The 21,489-nt window shown below is 61.4% G+C and overlaps 2 protein-coding genes across 3 annotated transcripts in view; one reads left to right on the forward strand and one right to left on the reverse strand.

The window, feature by feature from the left end:
• CASKIN1 (CASK interacting protein 1) overlaps positions 1–15,466 on the forward strand; it is a 29,547-nt gene extending 14,081 nt beyond the window's left edge. The window contains exons 3-21 of the mRNA XM_065850889.2: positions 972–1,069; positions 1,186–1,331; positions 1,414–1,509; positions 1,726–1,856; positions 1,930–2,038; positions 2,269–2,377; positions 2,498–2,592; positions 2,663–2,780; positions 4,250–4,465; positions 6,338–6,445; positions 6,584–6,702; positions 7,647–7,734; positions 9,067–9,164; positions 9,354–9,464; positions 9,556–9,657; positions 10,157–10,295; positions 10,373–12,475; positions 12,577–12,973; positions 13,447–15,466. Of these exons, the coding sequence (XP_065706961.2) occupies positions 972–1,069; positions 1,186–1,331; positions 1,414–1,509; positions 1,726–1,856; positions 1,930–2,038; positions 2,269–2,377; positions 2,498–2,592; positions 2,663–2,780; positions 4,250–4,465; positions 6,338–6,445; positions 6,584–6,702; positions 7,647–7,734; positions 9,067–9,164; positions 9,354–9,464; positions 9,556–9,657; positions 10,157–10,295; positions 10,373–12,475; positions 12,577–12,973; positions 13,447–13,543 (4,480 nt within the window). The 3' untranslated portion in view covers positions 13,544–15,466. The remainder of the gene's footprint in view (positions 1–971; positions 1,070–1,185; positions 1,332–1,413; positions 1,510–1,725; positions 1,857–1,929; positions 2,039–2,268; positions 2,378–2,497; positions 2,593–2,662; positions 2,781–4,249; positions 4,466–6,337; positions 6,446–6,583; positions 6,703–7,646; positions 7,735–9,066; positions 9,165–9,353; positions 9,465–9,555; positions 9,658–10,156; positions 10,296–10,372; positions 12,476–12,576; positions 12,974–13,446) is intronic.
• Positions 15,467–15,684: 218 nt separating this feature from the next.
• The window catches only part of TRAF7 (TNF receptor associated factor 7), a 31,007-nt gene continuing 25,202 nt past the window's right edge, over positions 15,685–21,489 (reverse strand). For both annotated transcript variants that reach the window (XM_065850942.2, XM_065850943.2), the window contains exons 14-21: positions 20,567–20,649; positions 20,113–20,152; positions 19,591–19,707; positions 18,339–18,461; positions 17,460–17,579; positions 17,131–17,262; positions 16,795–16,914; positions 15,685–16,396 (exon numbers count right to left, since the gene is read on the reverse strand). In XM_065850942.2, the coding sequence (XP_065707014.2) occupies positions 16,382–16,396; positions 16,795–16,914; positions 17,131–17,262; positions 17,460–17,579; positions 18,339–18,461; positions 19,591–19,707; positions 20,113–20,152; positions 20,567–20,649 (750 nt within the window). In that variant the 3' untranslated portion in view covers positions 15,685–16,381. The remainder of the gene's footprint in view (positions 16,397–16,794; positions 16,915–17,130; positions 17,263–17,459; positions 17,580–18,338; positions 18,462–19,590; positions 19,708–20,112; positions 20,153–20,566; positions 20,650–21,489) is intronic.

The following is a 21,489-nucleotide window of genomic DNA, read 5'->3' on the forward strand; positions in this document are numbered from 1 at the left end:
CCACAGAGCCTCTGGTGCAGCGGCTGCTGGAGCCAGCAGGTCACTGTGCATCGCAAACAGCTGGGGTGGCAGCCGAGAGCTGCAGGCAGGGCCCCTGCTCATGTCCTGCCTGTAGCTGCCTGCAGCTCCCGGCTGGCCTGGCAGGTGCAGGAGCAGCCCTGCGATAGGGGAGCAACCTCCAGGCTCCAGCGCTGCTCCTGGAACTGATCATCCCCTGGGAATGTGCAGGGCAGAGGTGGGCTGCAGCTCTTATGTGCTCCGCTTTGCTGCCAGCATGCTGTGCCAGCTCAGGCAGCCCCAGTGCTATGCCTCAGTTGCCCCATCTCTGCCGTGCTTACTGACTCCTGGGCTAGTGGGCACCGTGCTGGTGACCTCACATTTGCCCAGTGGACGGTGTCCTGCACAGTGTGTGGCCTTTGCGTCTGGCGGGGCCATGCTGGGGCAAGCCCCCGAGGCAGCCTAGGGCAGGGCTGTGATTTGCACCATCTTGAACAGATTTGAGCAGGGTGCTGGAGTGGAAAATGTTGACATTTCCCAGGCAGACGTTGGGGATCGGCCTCCTGTGCGAGCTGTCTGCTCACATCGCCGCTCCCCGCCGGGGATCACAGGCGGCAGCTCCACGGGGAACATGGTGGCCATGGGGCAGCCTGGTCTCCTGCACTGCTGCTGTGATTGTGCTGCTGGGGCCAGCCTGGGGGAAGGGGGTCAGTGGGAAGGGAGCTCCCTGGCACCCCCACCCTTGGTGGGACCCCCCCTGCCTGCCCTGCCCCTCACCTCCAGTCCCACAGGGTCACAGCATCCCCAGGGACCGTTTCACCTGCATCCCTCTCACTCCAGCATCCCCGGAGCAGTGGGGGTGTCCTGGGGTGCTGCAGTGGGTGCAGGCTTGAGGCTGCACTGCTGGGCTGGGGCTGGTGGGGCTGGAGTGGGGACAGGGATGTGGGACCCCTGATACCACAGCCGATCCCCAGGTTCTCGGCTCTGCACCATGCGGCACTCAACGGCAACACAGAGCTCATCTCGCTGCTGCTGGAGGCGCAGGCTGCCGTGGACATCAAGGACAACAAAGGTGAGTCCCAGCGTCCTGCCCACAGCCCCCCGCCCCTCTGCAAGTTCTGGCCAAGGGTGTCAGTGTGCTGGGGGGTGACAGTGTGCCTGGGGGGCTGATAGCGTGCCCGTCTGCAGGCATGCGGCCCCTGCACTACGCGGCTTGGCAAGGCAAGAAGGAGCCCATGAAAATGGTGCTGAAAGCAGGTTCCTCCGTGAACATCCCATCGGACGAGGGCCAGATCCCCCTGCACCTGGCAGCACAACATGGCCACTATGACGTGGTACGAGGGGGCCAGCGGCGGTGGCGGGGGGGCCCTGCTGCCATCCCTGCCCTCGCCGAACTGGGGTGTCGCTTCTCTGCAGTCAGAGATGCTCCTGCAGCACCAGTCCAACCCCTGCATCATGGACAATTCGGGGAAGACACCCCTGGACCTGGCATGCGAGTTTGGCCGAGTCGGGGTAAGTCCTTGCAGCACCAGGAGCCCCCAAGAGGAAGACTGGGAGGGGATAGGGGGACACGGCGAGGTCCCTGCGGGTGCTGGAGCAGCCCGGGGTGCACAGGGCAGCCCCAGGACTGGCAGTGGGGATGAGCGGCAGAGCAGGGTGGGCAGGCGGGGCTGGCGGGTGGCTGAGCCCCCCCCCCCAGCCCTGCTTCGTCTGTGTTTGCTGAGCCAGGTGGTCCAACTGCTCCTGAACAGCAACATGTGCGCGGCACTGCTGGAGCCCAAACCAGGGGATACCACTGACCCCAACGGCACCAGCCCCCTGCACCTCGCCGCCAAGAACGGCCACATCGACATCATCCGGTGGGTGTCAGGGGCAGGATGGGCAGCGACGGTGTCTGCACCCCATTTTGGTGACCCCCACGTCTGCCCGCAGGCTCCTGCTGCAAGCTGGCATCGACATCAACCGGCAAACTAAGGCGGGGACGGCGCTGCACGAGGCGGCCCTGTGTGGCAAGACGGACGTGGTGCGGCTGCTGCTGGATGTAAGGGCTCCCCTGGCCCCCAGACATCCCCAGCCCAAGGACAGGCTGCGGGAAGGGAGAGACCCTGTGCTGCAGAGCAGCATGTGCAGCTCTCCCGGGGATGGGTTGAAGGTCCTGGGGGGACACAGGGAGTGAGCTGTGCTTCCCAGGTGCCAGGCTGAAGGAGGGGGCCTTGGGGGGTGGCGGGATGGGAGCAGCCTCCTTCCCAAGCCCTCTCCATGCTGTTGCAGAGCGGGATCAACGCCCATGTCAGGAACACCTACAACCAGACTGCTCTGGACATCGTCAACCAGTTCACCACCAGCCAGGCCAGCAAGGAGATCAAGCAGATGCTGCGGGGTAGGTGGGGCCAGGGGGGGCACAGGGCGGCTCTGCCAGTGCTGGGGGGGGATGCTGAGCTGGGGGTGACAACCCCTGTGAGGTTGGGTGGCCAGCGACGCTCCCACTCTGTCCCCACAGACGCCTCGGCCGCTCTGCAGGTCCGAGCCCTCAAGGACTATTGCAACAACTATGACCTGACCAGCCTCAACGTCAAAGCCGGGGACGTCATCACCGTGAGTGTGGCTGGGGGCCCGGGGGGACCCCACTGGTGTCACCATCCCCTGACCTGGCCACTGCCCACAGGTGCTGGAGCAGCACGCGGACGGGCGCTGGAAGGGCTGCATCCACGACAACCGCACCGGCAACGACCGCGTGGGCTACTTCCCCTCCAGCCTTGTCGAGGCCATAAGCAAACGAACAGGCAAATAATCCCCCCCCCTTTGCCTACCCCCACAGGGCTGCTCCCAAACTTGCAGCCCCAGGGAGCCCTGGTTCAGTCTGGGAGGTTGGGGATGCAGCTGGTGAAGCCAAACTGGGGTGATGCCCCTGTTGTGCATGTGGGGTCGGTGTCCCCGTCATGTGCATGGGGACAGTGCCGCTGAATGTGTGGGATTGGTGTCCCCATCATGCATGCGGGGCTAGTGTCTCTGTCATGTGCTTGGGGATGGTGCCCCCATTGTGCTTGTGGGGTTGGTGCCCCCATCATGTGTGCGGGGTCAGTGTCGCCGTTGTGCCTGTGGGGTCGGTGCCCCCCTGGTGCAGATGGGGGTTGGTGCTGGCAGCCCTGAGGTGCTCAGGGGCAGCCCCAGGGCTGGTGTTGGGCTGGGTGTGGCATCTACAATGCCAGAAAGTCGATGCATGCGGAGAGCTGGGGGTGTCACTGTGGTTTGGGGGTGATGGTGCAGCAGTGGGGCAAGGGGACCTGGTGCTTGGGGTCTGAGCAGGGATACCGGTGCCAGGGACCCAGCGCTGCCCTGCGGGGACCCTCTCCCTGGCCAGGGGACATCTCAGGGATGGGACCCTGCTCCCCTGTCCTGCAGCTGCCTGTGCCTGTCCCCATCCCCATCCCTGTAAGCTCCGGGGGATGCGTGGTCCCCCAGGACAGTCCGTGGCTATGCCCACTGCCAGGCGCAGTGCCATGGGGCCGGTGCCTCTGTGGGCAGTGTTGGAAGGTCCCACATTGACTGTCTCACTCCCCCACAGCTCTGTGTGATACGGTGGCAGCTGTGTCACTTGGGCACGGGCAGGGAACAGTGGTGCTGGCACAAGACCCCAGGCGAGCAGTGGCACAAGCGCCTGCCAGTGCCAGGCACTGCTGCGCCCGCTGCAGGGGCTGTGGAGGTGCCACCATGTTGTGTGCTGGTACCTTGGGGGCGAGGTCCCTGGCTCCCGAGGTAGAGCCAGTGCCACAGCGGTGTCGAGCTGGCTGCAGGGTGTTGGTGCCATTCCCCAGCTGCAGTGGGGCGGCAGCATGGGGCGCAGGTGGTAGCAGCACCAGGGCTTGGCCAGCCAGGCATGGGGGTGCTGGTACTGCAGCCTCCTCCTCCCAGGATGCCTTTGCAGGGAGCAGGACCCCCAGCTGCCCGGCTGGGGCAGCTCCCCAGCTACAGGACCCCCCACCGGCTGCCGCTGCCCTGTGTCCGTGGGTCTGCGGGATGTGCTCCTGACCGTACCCTGTGCTGAGCTCCCACTGCTGCTCCTCGGCTAGGCTCCGCATTGGTTGGGTCTCAGTTCTGGCTTCTCCACATTCCTTTGGTTGCTTTTTCTGTTCATTTGCTGCTTTTCTTCCTTTCTTTTTTTTTTTCTTTTTTTTATTTTTTTGGTGGCACTGAGCGTGTCTCTATTATTTTGATTCTTTTCATTTTGTCTCTTGTTATGTTTTATTATCAGGTTCATGGGAGACTGTAACAATCCCCCAACAGTACCAAAAGATCCCGCTCCCGGCTTACGGGGCTGCTGTGCTAAACGGTGACGCCTCGTCCCATCCGTTCCATTCCCTGCCTCCACCTCCACCTCCACCACCACATTCCCATCAGACTCTTTTCAGTTCCTTTGGCTATCGCAGGCTCTCCCCTAGCAGTGCCGACGAGCCGCGGGACGCACAAGGTAGTTCATCGCTCGCTTCGTGCTCTCCATGGACTTCTTGCTTTTCCTTTAACGTGTGTATCGAGTCTTTTTCTTTCTACTCGGCTTCTGCCCCTTTGCCGTGGTGGGTTTGCACGCAGGTGTGTGCAAGCGCGTGCACGTGGGTGCGTGTATGAGCATGCAGGCGGGTGCATGCGTGTGCATGCTGCAGGTGTGTGCGGTGCGTGCACATGTGCATGCCGGTGCCCCCTCCCCTGCACACCCTCTCCTGCAGCACTGTCTGGCCCCCAGCACATCCCACCCTCCCCATCCCCTGTCCCCAGGGCTGCGGGCAGTGCCGTGCTGCACTGTCCACACTGCCCGTGTCCCTGCTCTGTCCGGATGCGTGGGGACCCCCAGAAACACTCTCCAGGCTCAGTGCCAGGGGCAGGCCTGGGCAGCACAGTGCCAGATCGGGAGCTGTGGGAAGCGAATTTGGGTGCAGAGACCCTCTGCAGCCTCCCCACAGGGTGTTCAGCATTCAGCGAGCAGCTCTGTGCGGTTCAGGGCTGCGCTGGGAGAGGGAAGGGCTGCGGTGCTGGGTGTGCGTTCCTGAGGGATGTACCATGGGGTCCATCCCTGTGGCACAGCTGGGTGACGGATGCTGCAGCTCAACGTGTTGGGAGTGCCCGGAGAGCAGAGTTTGGCTGGGAGGGTTGCAGGGGTGCAGCCCATATCCTGCACACGGGGGCTGCCACCGGCTGTTGTGGGGCCAGGGGTCTTTGCACGGGCCCCGGTGACAGCAGCACAGAAGGCTGTGTTTGGGGAGCACCAGGCTGGCCATGCTGGCGATGGGGCGAGGGAGCAAAACCTTTCCCTGGGGCTTTCTCTCCCCGGGGGGAGAGAGCACAGAGCCTGGTGCCTGTCCAGGCAGTGCAGGCTGCTCTTAGTGTGACTGTGGCAGACACGGCCTGGGGACATCCCAGCCTGATTGTGGTGTGGCCGTTTTTTCCCCTTCCAGTGGTGAATTTATCATCTTGCACCATCCACTCCCCACTATGGCCCAGCCCCAGCAGCTGACAGGACGAGTGACTTAATGAATGAACCGGCGCGAGCAGTGGTGGGGTGGCGATGGCCGTACGTGGTGGCTGTGGCAGGACCAGGCTGCTTGGTGGCTGCGGCAGCGTCGGGCTGTTTATCCATCTCACCCCATGCTGTTCGAAATCCCGGGCTCAGCACCAGGCGGCCCTGGTGCAAGTGGGGACAGCCGGTGGGGTGAGCCTGTGACGGAGCCATGCTTCGGGGTGACCCTTGGTGCTGGGTCCTCTTACCCACTGCTGTGTCACCCACGTGTCACCGGCTGCCATGGGCCACCCTGGCGTGTGTGGGGTGACTGGACCCACACGGCCCCTGTGTCCTCCCCCAGATGGGTGCAGGCAGCTGCAGGGGCACAACCGGGACCGTCTTGGCCAGGGCACAGTGGGATGGGGCCACCGATCCCCACTGCCCAAGTCTGCCCGGCTCCCTTTGCTCCCCTGCTGTGGGTTGTGTCCCTGTCCTGCTCTGCACAGGGACGGCATGGTCCCCGTCCCCTGCCCGGGCTGAACTGAGGCACTGGCACGTCCCACCGCAGGTCTGTCCCTGGCTGGTGGCAGGGAGTGGGACCCTGCAGGACGGTCTCCTGGGGCTGGTCACTGTCACTCCCTGCTTGGGAATGGGGACAGGCCCCCGGGACAGCGCTGGCATCCCTGGGCACAACCGTGGCCGGGGACCCCACACTTTCGCTGGAGGGATTCCCCGTGTCCAGCAGCGATGGCCCCCGGGCTGTGGTCACCTCTGCCCGTGCCACAGCAATGGAGCCCGAGCACAGGGCCACCCACGCCTGACAGCTGCTCTCTCTGCTCTGCCACCAAGGGTCCCGCGGGGCTGACATGAGCCCGTCCCACCTCTCGCCGTCACAGGGCGGACCGGCAGCCCCAGCCCCCACGGAGGAGATCTGGGTGCTGCGGAAACCCTTTGCAGGTACAGCGGGTGTGCTGCTGGGACCCTCCCTTCCCCAGGGGGCACGGACTGGGATGTGGCAGTGGCTCTGGCAGGGCACAGCCACACTGCGGTGTCCCCAGGCTCGGTGCCCTGATGGCATCTCCCTTCTCTGTGCAGGTGGTGACCGCAGCAGCCTGGGCAGCACAGGCAGCGTGGCCTCGGCCCGCAGCTCGGGGAGCGGGCAGAGTGCAGGCAGTGGGGCGCATGCCCTGCACGCCAGCTCCGAAGGTGTCAAGGTAAGGCGAGCCTGAGGTGGCCATGCCAGCCGGTGGTGGCAATTGGTTCCAGTCCCAGCACTTGCCCTGAGACAGGCATTTGCTGCCTTGGCAGCTGCCCCCGGTCCCTGCTGGTGTTGGTGCTGGGCTGAGTGCTGTGAACCCGGTGTGCCACCAGCTGGACCCTGGCTGTTCCTGGGCCTGGGCAGGGGCTCCTGCAGGGCTGGGCAGGGACTGCCCATATGGGCAGGGTCCAGCTGAGGCTGCGTTCTGTCTCTGCTGCCACTCGCAGGGTGCATTGCACGGCACTGCACATGGCACTGCACCGCATGCTGCCACCGCATGCTGCCATCTGCAGCACCGCGCTGCACAGGGCGTCTGCCAGCTGCTGCCAGCACAGCCCGCTGCACAGCCCTGCCTGCACTGCACACTGCAGACTGCCCACTGCACAGCCTTGCCCGCACTGCAAGATTCAGATTTCCCGCTGCACAGCCCTGCCTGCACTGCAAGCTGCAGACTGCCTACTGCAGGATCCTGCCTGCACATCACTCCAGCGCCTTGTGCACTGCCCACAGCAGCTGGAGTGCCCTGTCCCCGATGAGCCCCCCACCCCTGGCACCCTGCCCACATTACACCAGAGCAGGCTGGGCATTGGGGTCTGCATGTGCCCCAGCCAAGCACCGTGCTGACAGCCGAAGGGGCTCTGCTTTGCCAGCGGGGGGTGTCAGCCTGCGCCAGGCTGGATTCGGGGTGCCGCGGTGCCGCAGGCTCCCGCCGCCTGCAAAGCACCATCTGTGCTGCTCCCGCTCACCCCGCCACCACCCCAATCTGCTGCCCCCTCCCTGCCCACCCTCACCCAGGCTGGTGGCGAGGCCGCCGCAGCACCCGCAGCATGCACCCCCCGCACCCCCCGCTCGCCCGCCTCACTCCTGCCTGCTCTCCCCCCTTCCCGGGGTGTTTTTCAGCTGCTGGCAACCGTCCTTTCCCAGAAGGCTTCTGCGCAAGAGTCTGCCGTGGGCGATGGGCCGGCCAAGGCGCAGGACATCCCCGCAGGTGCGTGCCGCCGGCTCCGGAGCAAGAGCAGCCCTGGCCCTGCCGCGGTTGAGCCGCGGATCCAGGCACTTGTCTTTTTTGTTTTTTTTTATTGCCGCGGCACCCATCGCCTGAAGAAAAAACGTGTGGGTAAAAAATGACTCTCTCGCCTTTCGGCTGCTGCCAGGCCTTCTCCTGCCTCGGTTAGTGGGGGCCCCGCGGGGGGCGGGGGGCAGCGTGGGCGGGCGGGGGGCGGCAGCGCTCCTCCCCGGCCCCTTCCCTTCCCTGGCCCCCCGCCAGCCCCGCTGAGCCCGGGCCCCTCGTCACCATCAGCACCACTGGGGGCTGCGGGCAGGGGCTGCCCTGGCAGGGGGGCACGGCCGCTCGGCGGGTGAGGCACACACTGGCGGGGGAAGACAGGAGATGCTCATGGAAGAGGATGCACATAGGGGGGATGAACGTGCAGGGGGTTGCCCGGGCTGTGGAGCTGCACACGCAGTGGGGATGGAAACCCAGGGAGGGGGGTGCACACACAGAGGGGGGTGCACACAGGGTAGGGGGGATGCACACGTTGTTGGGGGGATGCACATGCAGAAGGGCTGCACATACAAGTGGGCTGCAGCCATGCGGGAGCTGCACATGGCAGAGGGATGCACATGTGAGGGTGCCCACGCAAGTGGGATGCAGATGCCAGAAGGATGCGCACACAGGGAGGGCGCACACAGGCAGCATGGGGGGATCCACACACGGGGGGTGCGCGCACACACACACACACACACACACACACACACGATGCACTTGCAGGGGGAACAGGCTGCTCTTGCTGGTTATGGTCAGAAATATGAGGCAGAAATTTCTGGGCAGCCTTTGTCATCCCCAGGCAGCTTGTGCCAGCCCTGCCCTTCCCAGCCTGCCTTCACTGTGGGACACAGTGCAGGGACAAGCCCCATTCTGGGCTGGTGGCAGTGGGACCCTTCTGACTGCTGCCATGGGGATGTGAGCATGGGATGCCCAGGGTGAACTCCCCCCGGCACCCTGGAGCTGTGTGTGCTGTGGTGGGGTCTGGGTGCCCTGCAGAGCCCCGTGTCAGCGTGGGTGGCCTTGCTGGTACCCAGTCACAGGGGTTGTGCTCTGTCCAGCAGGGCCCGGGTGCTGTGCTCTGCATTCCTGGGGGGAGCAGACCCTGTGTTCAGGGCACCCTGGGGTGCTCTAGGCTGCTGTCCCTCCCCCATGCCAACACAGGGGCTGTGGCTTTGCCATCCCCACGTGGGGCAAGGGCTCCGCTCCCCTCTCCCTTGTTCACAGCCCAGGGGTGCGCAGCCCCAGCCCTGCTGATCACAGCATCTCTGGCAGGTTCATCGCGGTCGCAGAGCGTGGCTAGCTCCCCATATGCCCCCCCACCCCCCGCCGAGCCCCAGTTGAAGAAGATGGAGCCGCCATCAGAGGGGAAGGTGAGCGGGGAGCGCTGGGCTGGAGTGGGGGGGGACGGGGACCCGCCTCCACCCACAGCTGCTGGTGTCTCGGCAGCCCCGTGCTGTGCCCACTGCAGCGGGCAGGGCTCTGGGTGCTGATATGGTGGCAGCTACCTGTCCATGTCCCCTTCCCCTGGGGTAACCTGAGCTGTGCCGTCCCCTCCCCAGAGCTCAGAGGCCGTGTACCAGTGGCTCTGCAAGTTCCAGCTGCAGCTCTACGCACCCAACTTCATCAACGCCGGCTACGACATCACCACCATTAGCCGAATGACGCCGGAGGTGAGACCATGGTGATGCCAGGGCTGCCTGGTGCCGCAGGGAGGGGGGCATGTCCAGGGCAGGGTCACTCTGACCCTTCTCTCTGCCCCAGGACCTCACGGCCATCGGTGTCACCAAGCCAGGGCACAGGAAGAAAATTGCCTCTGAGATCAACAACCTCAACATCCCTGAGTGGCTGCCAGAGTATAAGCCGGTAAGGGCTGCATGAGGCTGGGGACACCAACACCACATTGAGGGTGGCACTGGGGACCCAGCCATACTGGGAGTCTGGTGGCTGGTCCCCACTGCCACATCTCCTCCAGGGAGGGGTGGCACAGAGGGGATGAGGGCAGGAGGTGGCTCATGGCTCCCAGACGACACCTGCATCCCACAGTCCTGCAGCTGCACGTGTTCCCTCCTGACAGCCCAGGGACTGTCAGACTGGTGCCAGCTGTCACCGCATAGATGTGACACCCTGTGTCCCCGACCCCGCTCCTGCCCCATTGGCTGGTTACAGCAAGAGGCTTCCCATGGGCACAGGGCTGGGCATGGTGACTGTGGAGCACAGGGACAGTGTGGGGACACAGAGACACCCTGGGGCTGTCCCCCAGCAGGGTGGGATCATTTGCATGGCACAGAGGCTGCAGTGCCAGCAGGGCTGGGGCCAGACCCTGCTGCCAGCCGGCACGGAGCTGTGCCCTGTGTCCCTGCAGGCCAACCTGGCACTGTGGCTCTCCATGATCGGGCTGTCCCAGTACTACAAGGTGCTGGTGGAGAACGGCTACGAGAACATCGACTTCATTACTGACATCACCTGGGAGGACCTGCAGGAGATCGGCATCACCAAGCTGGGTAAGGTCGTGTGCCACAGCACCAGCTGCAGCAGCCCCTGCCCCCCCAATGACACTGATGCCCTGTGCTGTCCCCAGGCCACCAAAAGAAGCTGATGCTGGCGGTGAAGAAGCTGGCGGAGCTGCAGCGTGCCGAGCTGGGCAAGTACGAGCCAGGCACGCTGAAGAGGAAGGCGGCGGCGTGTCCCGAGGTGCTGGCTATTGAGTCACCACCGCCAGAGCCACCCGAGTGCCAGTCACCCAAAATGACCACATTCCAGGACAGTGAGCTCAGCAGTGAGCTGCAGGTGGCCATGACAGGCGAAGCCCCCGAGGAGCCCCCTGAGAAGGTGGTGAACCCCCCAGGCCCCGGCTACCGCTCGCCCCCAGGGCTGGGCGGCCGTGCCAGGCAGATGAGCAGCTCCCAGGAGCTGCTGGGGGACAGCCCCAGGGCCCCCCCCACCGCTGCCATCTCCAAGAGCCAGGAGTACCTGGCGGAGGGGGCTGGCGAGGGCCCCCCCGCACCGCCCAAGGAGGGGCGCCCACCCCGGCACGGCCACCCCGTCAAGCGTGCCAGTGTGCCGCCCGTGCCCGGCAAGCCCCGGCAGCCCTTCCCACCCTCCGCCGGGCACCTGACGCCACCGCAGACCCCTGGTAAGCCGCGACCCCCCTCCCCGCAGGGCCCGTCGGTGCCCCACGCCACCGCCAAAGTGAAGCCCACCCCACAGCTGCTGCCACCGGGCGAGCGCCCCGCGTCCCCCCGCTCCCTGCCCCAGTCACCCACCCACCGTGGCTTCGCCTATGTCCTGCCGCAACCTGCTGAGGGCGAAGGGGGACCCCCGGGGGTGCCCGTCCTGCCCGTCTCGGTGCCGGTGCTGTGCCTGCCAGCGGCAGGCGAGGGTGAGGAGGAACCGGGGCGGCCGAAGAAGCGAGCGCACAGCCTGAACCGCTACGCCGCCTCTGACAGCGAGCAGGAGCGGGACGAGCTGCTGGTGCCGGACGCAGGGCCCTACGCCACCGTCCAGCGGCGCGTGGGCCGCAGCCACTCGGTGCGGGCACCTGCCGGCGGCGACAAGAACGTCAACCGCAGCCAGTCCTTTGCCGTCCGCCCCAAGAAGAAGGGGCCCCCACCGCCTCCTCCGAAGCGCTCCAGCTCTGCTATCTCCAGCGCCGGCATGGCTGAGGACTTTCCCAAGGAGGGCGAGGGAGAGGCAGCCCCCACTGGCCCCCTCACCACCGAGGGGGAGAGTCGCCGGGAGCAGCGGCGTGCCAGCGACCTGGGTGGCAGCGTGGACACAGGCAGCGCCGGCAGCGTGCGCAGCATCGCGGCCATGCTGGAGATGTCCTCCATTGGTGGCGGGGCCCGGGCACTGGCGCTGCAGAAGCCACATGGGGCCAGCGGGCCGGCCAAGGTGCCCGACAGCTACTACCTGCAGCCGGGGGCTCCCCCGGGCAGCCCTGAGCGTGCCCGCGTGGCCACTGTTCTGGCCACCGTCAAGCACAAGGAGGCCATCGGGCTGGACGGGGAGGTGGTGAACCGGCGCCGGACCATCAGCGGCCCCGTCACCGGGCTGGTGGCGGCTGCCCGCCGCGAGCGCGCCGACAGCGTGCGGTCAGACGTGGGTGCCGACAGCCCTGGAGAGCGGCTGCGGGTGGAGCGCGGTGGCTCCCCGGACGCCATCCCCTTCGCCGAGGACGGCAACCTCACCATCAAGCAGCGACCGCGGCCCCTGGGACCGGCCCGGGGTGAGGCAGGCGAGGGGCTGTCCCCAGCCCACCGCCACGGGGACCTGGCCAAAGTGGAGGCCAGTGCCACGCTGAAGTGGCGGATCCGGGCCCGGCAGAGCCAGCAGGATGGTGTCCGCTTCGTCCTCACCGAGTCCGACACCGTCAAGCGCCGGCCCAAGGCCAAGGAGAAGGAGCCGGCGCTGGAGCCAGCCCTGCTCGCCGTCTACCAGAACGGCACCGGCACTGTCAAGCGGCGGCCGGCCTCTGAGCTGAGCGGGGTCGAGCCGCCCGCCACCCTGCCGCCCGCTGCCCGCCCCGATGGCCCTGACTACGTCCCGCCACCCGCTGAGCCCAAGAAACCCTTCAAGCCACCGGTGTCCCCCAAGCCTGTGCTGACACAGCCACCCCAGAAGGTGCCTGGGCCACCGGCGTCCGTCCCCAAAAAGGTGCCCATCCCAAGCCCTGGCAGCCCAGGTAGGTGCCCCACAGCCCCCAGGATGGGAGCTCCCCGGGGCAGACACCGGGCGTCCCAGCTGTCTCCACCACCGTTGTGTGTCTCTCCCTTCTCTCTGCAGAGGTGAAGCGTGTCCATGGCACACCACCCCCGGTGTCTCCCAAGCCTGTGCCGCCCCCCACGGCACCCAAACCCCCCAAGCCCCACGCCACCATCCAGTCAGTGAGCGCTGGCTCCACGCCAACCCCGTCGCCCGCCCGGCAGCTGGGTGCCGGCACCGCCAAGCCGTCCAGCACGCCGCCCTCGCTCTGCTCCAGCCCCGCCAAGCCCCTCTCGCCCGGCGCGCAGCCCCAGCAGGTACCGGTGAAGCCGCCGCGCTCGGCCATCGCTGGCCCCTCCGTTGACACCACCGGCCCCGAGCTGGCGCAGCAGAAGCTGGAGGAGACAAGCGCATCCCTGGCCGCCGCGCTGCAGGCTGTGGAGGAGAAGATCAAGCAGGAGGACAGCCAAACGGCAGAGTAAGGGGACACGGGGTGGGCGTGGGTCATAGAGGGGCAGGGGGCCGTGTGGCACCACCAACCTGCATGGGGACAGGGGGGACCAGGAGGCCACGAGCATCATGGGAAGTGGGGTCAGGCTGTGCCACCACAACCGGAGCCACAGGTGACCCTGGGGGACAGTTTGCCAGAGAATCACAGGGCGCTGGCTGGAGCTGTGCTGGGGAGGTGACAGTGAGGGACACTGTGCCAGAGCAGCACAGGCAGGGGGACCTTGGTGTGTGGGTGCACTGGGGGCTGACTTGGAGAGGTGACACGGTGCTTGAGCATCGTGGGGCTGGGATGTCAGTGGCTGTGCAGTGGCACTGGGTCTGCGCTGGGGAGGTGACACTGGGGACACCGTGCTGAGCCCTGCAGGGCAGAGGAGGGCAGGAGGGTCATGGCGTGGGGCAGAGGGGACCGTGCAGTGCCACCATGCTGTCCTGTCTCTGCAGCTCGGCCGTGGAGTCGAAGAGCACCGTGAGCATCCTGGATGACATTGGCAGCATGTTCGACGACCTGGCGGACCAGCTGGATGCCATGCTGGAGTGAGGGGCATCAGGGCCCCCCGAACCTCAGGGCTTACGTGGGCACAAGGGCACAACGATCCACGACCCCCCAGCCCCGCCGCCCTCCTCCCGTCCCCTCTGTACAGCTGTCCCCTCCCGGACATCCCGTCCCTCGGGGTTTGCACAAAGAAGAAGATACCTCAGGATTGTGCTCACGGACTCGGCGTCGGCTCTGGCAGGACTCCCTTTTGCAGAAGCAAAAAAAGTTTAAAAAATACAAGAAACACCAGAAGAAACAAAGCACCGTGGAACAGCCCCTCGCCGGCTGCTGGGGCTCCAGGAGTCTCTCATCTACGTGGCCGGTGGTCGCAGCCATCATGCCCGTGTCCTGCTGGCACCGCGGGTCGGCCCGAATGTAGCACAAGCCCTGCCCGGCGCGGTGGCCCCGGCATGGCGGCTCCATCAGCCGCGTGTCACCGACGGCGTTTGCTGGTGGTCGCGCCGGCGGCGGATCCAGGTGGGCAAAAGCACTTGGGTTTCTTTCCTCCTTTTTCAATTGTTTCCTTTTTGAAGTTTTCTTTCTCTTTTCCGTCGTCGTGTGCAGAGGCCGGGTGGGGCGGAGGGTCTGGCCGGGCAGGGGGCTGCCCCACGGAGGGACACGGGGACCCAGCCATGGGGCTTTGCCTCGGAAGCGGGAAGGCGGTTGGTTTGCGTTGGTTACAAATTGGGGAGCGAAGGCCCCGACGTGGGGCTCTCGGCGGGCGGGGGCAGCGGGACGTGCCCCTGCCTGGCCCCTCCCGCCGGGGACAGGACAGTGATAAGCTATAAAGAAGTATTAATTTATTGGAGGGGGAAAAAAAAAAGATATAAACCAGATTTCCCTCACCCCCAAAATAATAAAAAGAATAAACTTTAACAAATATATATTTAAAAGATTTAAAAATATTAGCAATTATATATAAAGCAGTTTAAAAGAAATCAAGAGAAAACTGGATTTTAGCTTGAGAAAAACTATTAGATTATACTAAGCTGTGTGTCTTGTGGCAAACTCATTCTACGAGTAGCACAATATTTCCCTTTTCTCCGGGTGGAAGGTACGTGCGAGCAGTTCTGTTCGGGTCTTTCCGTTGGGATTCAGTGTCGCGTCTTTATTTTTACACTGTTACGAACTCAAAGGATGTGCCTTGTTTTATGGAGGTTTTTGTTAATTCTTCGACTGGAGGTGTTTCCGTTCTTTTGGAGTGTCTTCAGGTTTTGGTTTGTTCATTATTTTGGGGTTTTTTTTTGGCATTTGTGGGGGTGTGTGTGGGTGTGGGTGTGTGTGCACGCGGGGGTGCGTGTGCTCCGGGTGTTCTCCGGGACGCCCCGCTGTATATTCCTGTATAAACTGGAGTTGGAGTCTGGTTCAGTCGCTTGAGTCCTGATGAATGCATTTTATTTTTGGCTTGTGGTTTCCAAACAAAGTGTTGCTGTTCCTTTCTTTTCTTGAGACGCACGGAGTCGTCTCTCCCTCCACCTTCCTCTCCCTCTCCCCTCGTCTCTCCTGTTGTGGTCGCTGATCCAGATGTGTTTGGCACAACTTTGAAATTTCTTTAAAAAAACGAAACAAAAAACACACAAAAAAGACTTTAAAAATAACAAAAAAAAAAAAAATCACCTGCCTGAAAATATCTGTTGAAAAGGAAAAAAATATGTATCTTGAAAAAAAAATCCATAAAGTTCTACATGATGGATATATACATATATATATTTTTTATGATTAAGTTATGGACTCTGTATCGTATCCCATCTGTCCAGCTATGCATCTTGGTGCTTCTCCCTGCTCTCCTGTGCTTAGATCTCACCTCTACTTGTCTTATTCTTCCTATTCTGAATAGTAGATGGCTCGTGGTGCTGTGAAGAAGTTTGCTCCTATACGAAGTCTGGCAACAAATATTTAAAGAAAAATAAAAAAGATAAAACCCCTGCTGGGCTGTCACTGCTGTTTGTGTCCAAAAACCATCAGCCGTCCGTGCGCTGGGTCCTGCTCTTCTCCCCGAGTTCCCCTGTTTTTCCTGGAGGCTGGGCCATGCCCCCCACGGCAGGGAGCAGCGTGGGGTGGACGGGGACAGCCTGGAGGCCGGAGCTGCCGCGGGACCGGTCCCGGGCACCTGAGAGCCGCAATAACTCACGCTGGGCAGGAACAACTCTTTCCACTTTTATTGTCAATGAAGAAATAATCAAATCTATATTACAATCTTAAAAACAGTAGAAAATGTGAGTAAAAATGCAATGGAGGCTTTTTCTCTTTAATGTGGAGACCATTATTACAGGGTGGTGAACAATGGGCTTGTGTTATTTGATTTGAGAACTAGCTGTGGTGTAAAAATCGTACCTGGCTACTCAAGAAAACACCTCTTCCCAGACGATCAGCCTGACACCGTGGCAGTACAATTAAATACTAGAGACAGAAAGGGGTTGGGGTCCCAACCCAGGGCAAGGCCTAATGCTCAGCTCTACCATTTACAAAGGGACCAGCCTCCCGGTGTCAGCTCCCTGGCCAGGTTGTCCCCATGACACACTGAGCCACCCAGTCCCATGGCTGCACCGGTGCCCTGAGGGGCCGCCCCCATGGAAGGTTCTGGCACCAGAACGGCTTCTTCTGCATTTCCAATTGTATCCGGCAGATGTGAGGGAACATCTGGAGCATCCGTGGGCCTGAAAGCTGCCAGCCGGGGATCTGGCAGGTGGGAAGGGCCAACGGGCAGCAGCAGGCAGTGCTCGGCGCGGAGAGGAGCTGCAGCAGTTATCTCAGAGTGGTGGTCGTCACCCAGCAGGCTGAGGAGGAGGTTTTGGAGGAGTTTTTGGTCTTTCAGTGTGCAGGACTAGCGCGGTGCCCTCACTAGCAAGTCCAGACCTGCGGAGAGACAACAGGAACCTGTGGCAGCATCTGTTCTGAGCAGCTCTGTGGGCTTCTCCTCATCCTGGGGAGCGTTTGGCATCCACAACACCCTCTGTCAGGAATAGGTTTCCCAGAGAGGTGGTGGATGAACCATCCCTGGACACATCCCAGGCCAGGCTGGACGGGGCTCTGAGCAACCTGAGCTGGTGAAGATGTCCCTGCTCACGGCAGGGGTGGCACTGGGGCAGCTGGGAAGGTCCTTACACCCAAACTATTCTGTGATTCTATAATTAAACCTCCCACTTGCTGAGAACCATCCCTATTTGTTAGAAGGTGGCTCCTAACTCATTCACCACTCTAGTTCTAGTGCTGGAAGAGACCAAACCACCAAGGAGAAGCCTGAGGACACCAACCTTTACAGTGCTGTCCACGGCGCCAGAGAAGAGGCGTCCCCTGGAGACGGCGAGGGCGGTGACGCTGCCCTGGTGTCGCAGCAGTGTCTGGGTACAGATCATGTTGTCCATGCTCCACACCTGTGGGCACACAATGGGCATGAGCCAAGTGAGCAGCACATCCCGAGCACTGCGGGACGCTGGGTGCCATAGGGTTCAAGCTGGGTGACACAAATTAAATACGATGCCGTGTGGCACACAAAGTGAGGATCCCCTGTCCTCCTTTTCCCTTGGGGCTGTCTCTGTTTTAACAAGTGCCAAACACACAGCGGCAGCTCCACAGCCATGGACACGTACCCTGAGAGACCGGTCGTACGATGCGCTGAAGACTTTGGTTTGATCCGGCGTGGAGATGACAGCGAGGGCATAGACCGTACCCACGTGCCCGGTCAGTGTGCGGACCTGTTCCTTTGTCTCTATGTCCCAGACCTGTGGGAGGAGAGCAGGGCTTGGAGATCGCGTGGGGCTGCAGGCCACCAGCTTCTCCTCTGAGAGAAACTTCTCCTCCATCTCCATGCACCCCTCCAGGGCTCGGAGTGCTATAACGGGGACCACTAGAGCCAGGCCCCATCTCCTTGTCCCTCTCCCCAAGGCCCCCCCAGGGCGTCAAACCCCACAGCCCTTACATGGATGAGGTTCTCGTAGGTGCCACACACGATGTGGTGGTTTGTCACAGCGATGGAGTAGACGCTGCCTCCCGACGTCTGCAGCACATGGACACACTCCAAGTTGCGGATGTCCCAGATCTGAAAGAGAGGTCAGAGCAAAGGCAGAATGAGACCCATGAAGCTCTTCTCCAGCCATGCACAAGTCAGCCTGGCTCCATGTCTGCCCAGATCACAACTCTAAGGATAAATTTGTCCTGCTGGCGAAGTTCAGTGCTGATGAATAAAGTCCTACTATCTCATTTAACTGCCCAGCTTTGCACATCCAGGCTGAAAAAGCTGTGAAGATTGCACATCTTGTGTGTGTGACTATGCACAAACACATGCACACACAACCCCGTCCTTGAGAGCACTGAAAACTGAGGCAGACAAATTAATGAGGATTTATCAACACTGAGGAGGGCAACTTCAAACTCTCTGGTGTCACCCAGATGCTGAGGGGTGAAATATTCACCAAAGCCTGAGCCAGGGCAGGTGAAGGCACTTTGGCAACCACGCAGAGATTGATGGTAACTCTGCAGCCAGACGGTGACCTTCTCCTCTGATCAGCAGGGCTGTCGGCACAGATAATGCTGCGGCAGTTGCCGAGGCACTGCGGCTGCAAGGCCGCGCTTTATCTCAGTGAACTTCCCTGGCAGCTGTGCTCCCAAGGACCAGCCAAACCTGGCCTTTGTCCCTGCAAAGATGCAATCGGCGCAGTAAAATCTCGTCTGTCAGCAGCACTCCAGCAGTGCTCTCACAACCCAGCAGCTGCCTTTTGTCCCATGCTGCAGGACACAGACACACAGGGGCATGGGCAGATCCAGTGGCTCACAGTTGCCACGAGCCTCAGGGTCCCACCTTGATCGTCTGGTAAGATCCGCTGTAGAGATAGTTTTGAGAAGCCACCAGCGCTCGCACCCAGTGATTTAGACCTGTCAGCTCCTTCTTCAGCTTGAGCTCGGTACCTACAATATCCCAGACCTGCAGAATACACAAACACACACAGAGGAGTCTTGGTGGGACTGGGCAGTGATGGGGCAGAACAGGTCAGACACGGGCTCCGGGTGCTGCCCACCCTGCCCACACAGCACAAGACCCAATCGGTTAATGAAGGGGAACCTTGTGCTTGCCCTCCTGCCCCATGGGAATCACCTGAACCCACTGACTTGCAGATAAAACACACAATAACTGTGCTGAGTAGACATCTACCCCAAGGGCCTGGGAGAGCTCACTTGGAGCCTACGTGATCACTGCCAGAGACCCTTCCCCAGCAGAGCCATGGGCTTGAAAAACCTGAACCAATCTACGGTAAGAATGGCTTTGGACTTGCACTGCCAGCCTGTCCCACAAAGTTCCATCCCACAGCTTCTGGGAAACCGTGGCCGAAACCCCCAGCCCACAGGGACCGAGAGATCTCACCCCACCGTTCCTGCACGGCTCATCTGGCACAAAGTGGTTGAGGACAACAAAAACAAAAGGCCCCAAGTTCTCCTTCTGCTTAGTGCTGTCCGTCTGCTCCTCCAACCCCCAGCGTGCTCTCGATAGCTGAACCACTCCAGGCCTCAGCTAAAGAAAAGAGCATGCGTCCTCTTCCAGATGGACGGTCCCATAAGCCGTCTCACCAGGAGCTGGAAACTGAGCCAAGGGAATCGAGCCAAGGCTTTAAAGGGCAACTTGCAAAGCTGTTCCCTGAGTTCTGCATGCTTTCGGCAAAGAATGAAGATTCAAGATCCTTTGGAGGGGCTTTCAAAAACAGGCAACCTGAATCCCCAGGCAATTCTGGACCCCAGATACAATTCTCCATGGTCTGAGGGGGCACGAGGACCAGGCTGCTCCACCTGCAGCCTCAGCTTTACAGAGTTAGAAGAAACAAAAGGTTTTTTTTCCGACAGGTCGCGGAATATCTTTGACTTCAGCACAGAGCATGGGCTAAACCTCTGCAGTGCTGGCTACTCTATGCAGCTGCGTTTCTCTGCGTGGCTCAGGAGAGCATCGCACCAAGATCAACTACAGCCCAAACTGCCACTTTCTTCCCATCTGGACACCACTGCCTGATGGTTTGTAGCATTGGTCCCCAACCAGATCAAGAGGAGCCAACCCAGAGCTTTACCTTGATGGCTTTGAGAGAGCCGCTGAACAGCATGTTATGCGAGGAGACCAAAGTGCAAACAGGATTGTCGTGTGCTCGGATCGTGTTCACTTTCTGCAGGTTTTGGATATCCCAGACCTGCAAAGGAGCAGAAGAACACCCGTGAGGGGCAGGGGCCGGCTCCCTGTGCTGCAGCCTTTCCCCTTTGCCTCTGCGGGCAGGAAATCGCACATAAGCAAAACCAGGCAGGACAGGGCGCTTGGGCAATCAGGAGTGATCCCCCTGCCCCAGCACAGTGCACCAGCTTCCTGCTCCCCATGCAGGAGCGGGGAGAGGGAAATCCAGCCTGCAGGAACACCCAAATCCAACCCACGGGGACACTGGCTGAAGGCAGCGGATAAAGCACACACGGGTTATCCGTCTGACACCACTGGCAGGTGAAGAGCCTTATGGAAAAAAGGATGCAGGTCCCTGCTCTGCAGCAGCCTGGGGCTGGCCCGTGGATCTGACATCCCGAGCAGAGCAGGGATCTTGGGTACTCACAATGATGGTGCAGTCAGCAGAGCCACTGTACAGCTTGTTCCTGTAACAGCACCAGAAAACAAAAGGAGGTCAGCATGGGAGAGCAAGCACAGGGTTCCAGCTCGTTCCCGGGCACTGTGCTGGGCCAGGGCCTGCAGGCCCACAGCCCCACTGAGCCAAGACTAAACACAGCAACCCCAGGAGCGGAGCCCGGGTCTCATGGGGAGGCTGGGCTGGATTGGCCCTTTGAGCAGGACGGCAGGCACCCCACTGTGAGCAGGGAAGGGAGCCAGAACAGCAGGGCAGGCCAAAGAGATACACACTTTGTCCATTTTTACAGAGCAAAGAGGCAAGATGTGCCTCTTGTGCACAATGCTGGCATGTGCAGGACTGAGGACAGGAATTGTGAGGGTGTGATGAGGAGCTCCGGTGCTCTTCCCCCTCTCTCCTGCACGACAGGTCCCTCTCCACTCACCCCTGGATGCAGAGAGCCAGTACAATTCCATCGTGACCCTCCAAGGTCTTTTGGCACTTGTATGTGGTACAGGTATCCCACACCTAACAGGAAAGACAAGTCAGCAGAAGGTCACAGGCCAGCAGACAGAGCAGCTCGGGACCCGGGCAGGATGTCAGCAAAGCCACAAAAGCAGTGAAATGCGGAAACAGGCTGTCTGTCACCTGGGCACCTGCCTTCCGGGCCCCCAGGCAGAGATAAGCTTGTCTAGGAAAGGAAAGTTCCTGCAAAGGGTCGGGTTGAAGTTAACGACACTGCACAGCAGCACACAGCAGCCTCTCCCTTGCCACCTTTCACAGCCCAGGGCAACACCACACGCTGAACCTGAGAAGCTGCTCTCGGGCTCCTGCTTTAGCAATTCCCAGCCCATCCTATGGCACTGGTGGCACCGCAAAGCCTCTGCTGCCGCTGCAGGGTTCTCTGAACTGAGCACACACGGCTCTCCAAGTGAGGGAAAGTGGTGCCCAGAGCAGCTAGGACAGGGGAGAAAGCTGTTTGCTTTCAATAAAGTACAGCAATGTCTATTTTCTTCCATGTGGCTCTTGCTATCACTCAAAAAAGCTACAGTAAAGCTCTGCTCTCTGGCTCCCCAGCCACGGGCAGCCAACATGGTGACATTGGGAACTGTTGTTTAGCTTGCACTGGAGCAAGGCTGTCAGTTTGAGTTACTGGAAACAGGACAAAGGAAAACAAACATGCCATAAAATGGAAAAAGGACACATTTGATCAAGGGAAAATGTGGGGTTTTTTCTAAGTTTTTTTATAACAAGGGAAAACAAAGTCAGAAGCCAAAATAGGTTTGGATGTCCTACACACCATATAAAGCAAAACCAGGAGCCGTAGGAACGAGATTCTAATCAGGGCTTTGCAAAAACCACTACTGT

This window comes from Patagioenas fasciata, chromosome 15 (assembly GCF_037038585.1).
Source record: "Patagioenas fasciata isolate bPatFas1 chromosome 15, bPatFas1.hap1, whole genome shotgun sequence".
NCBI classification, from domain to species: Eukaryota; Metazoa; Chordata; class Aves; order Columbiformes; family Columbidae; genus Patagioenas; species Patagioenas fasciata.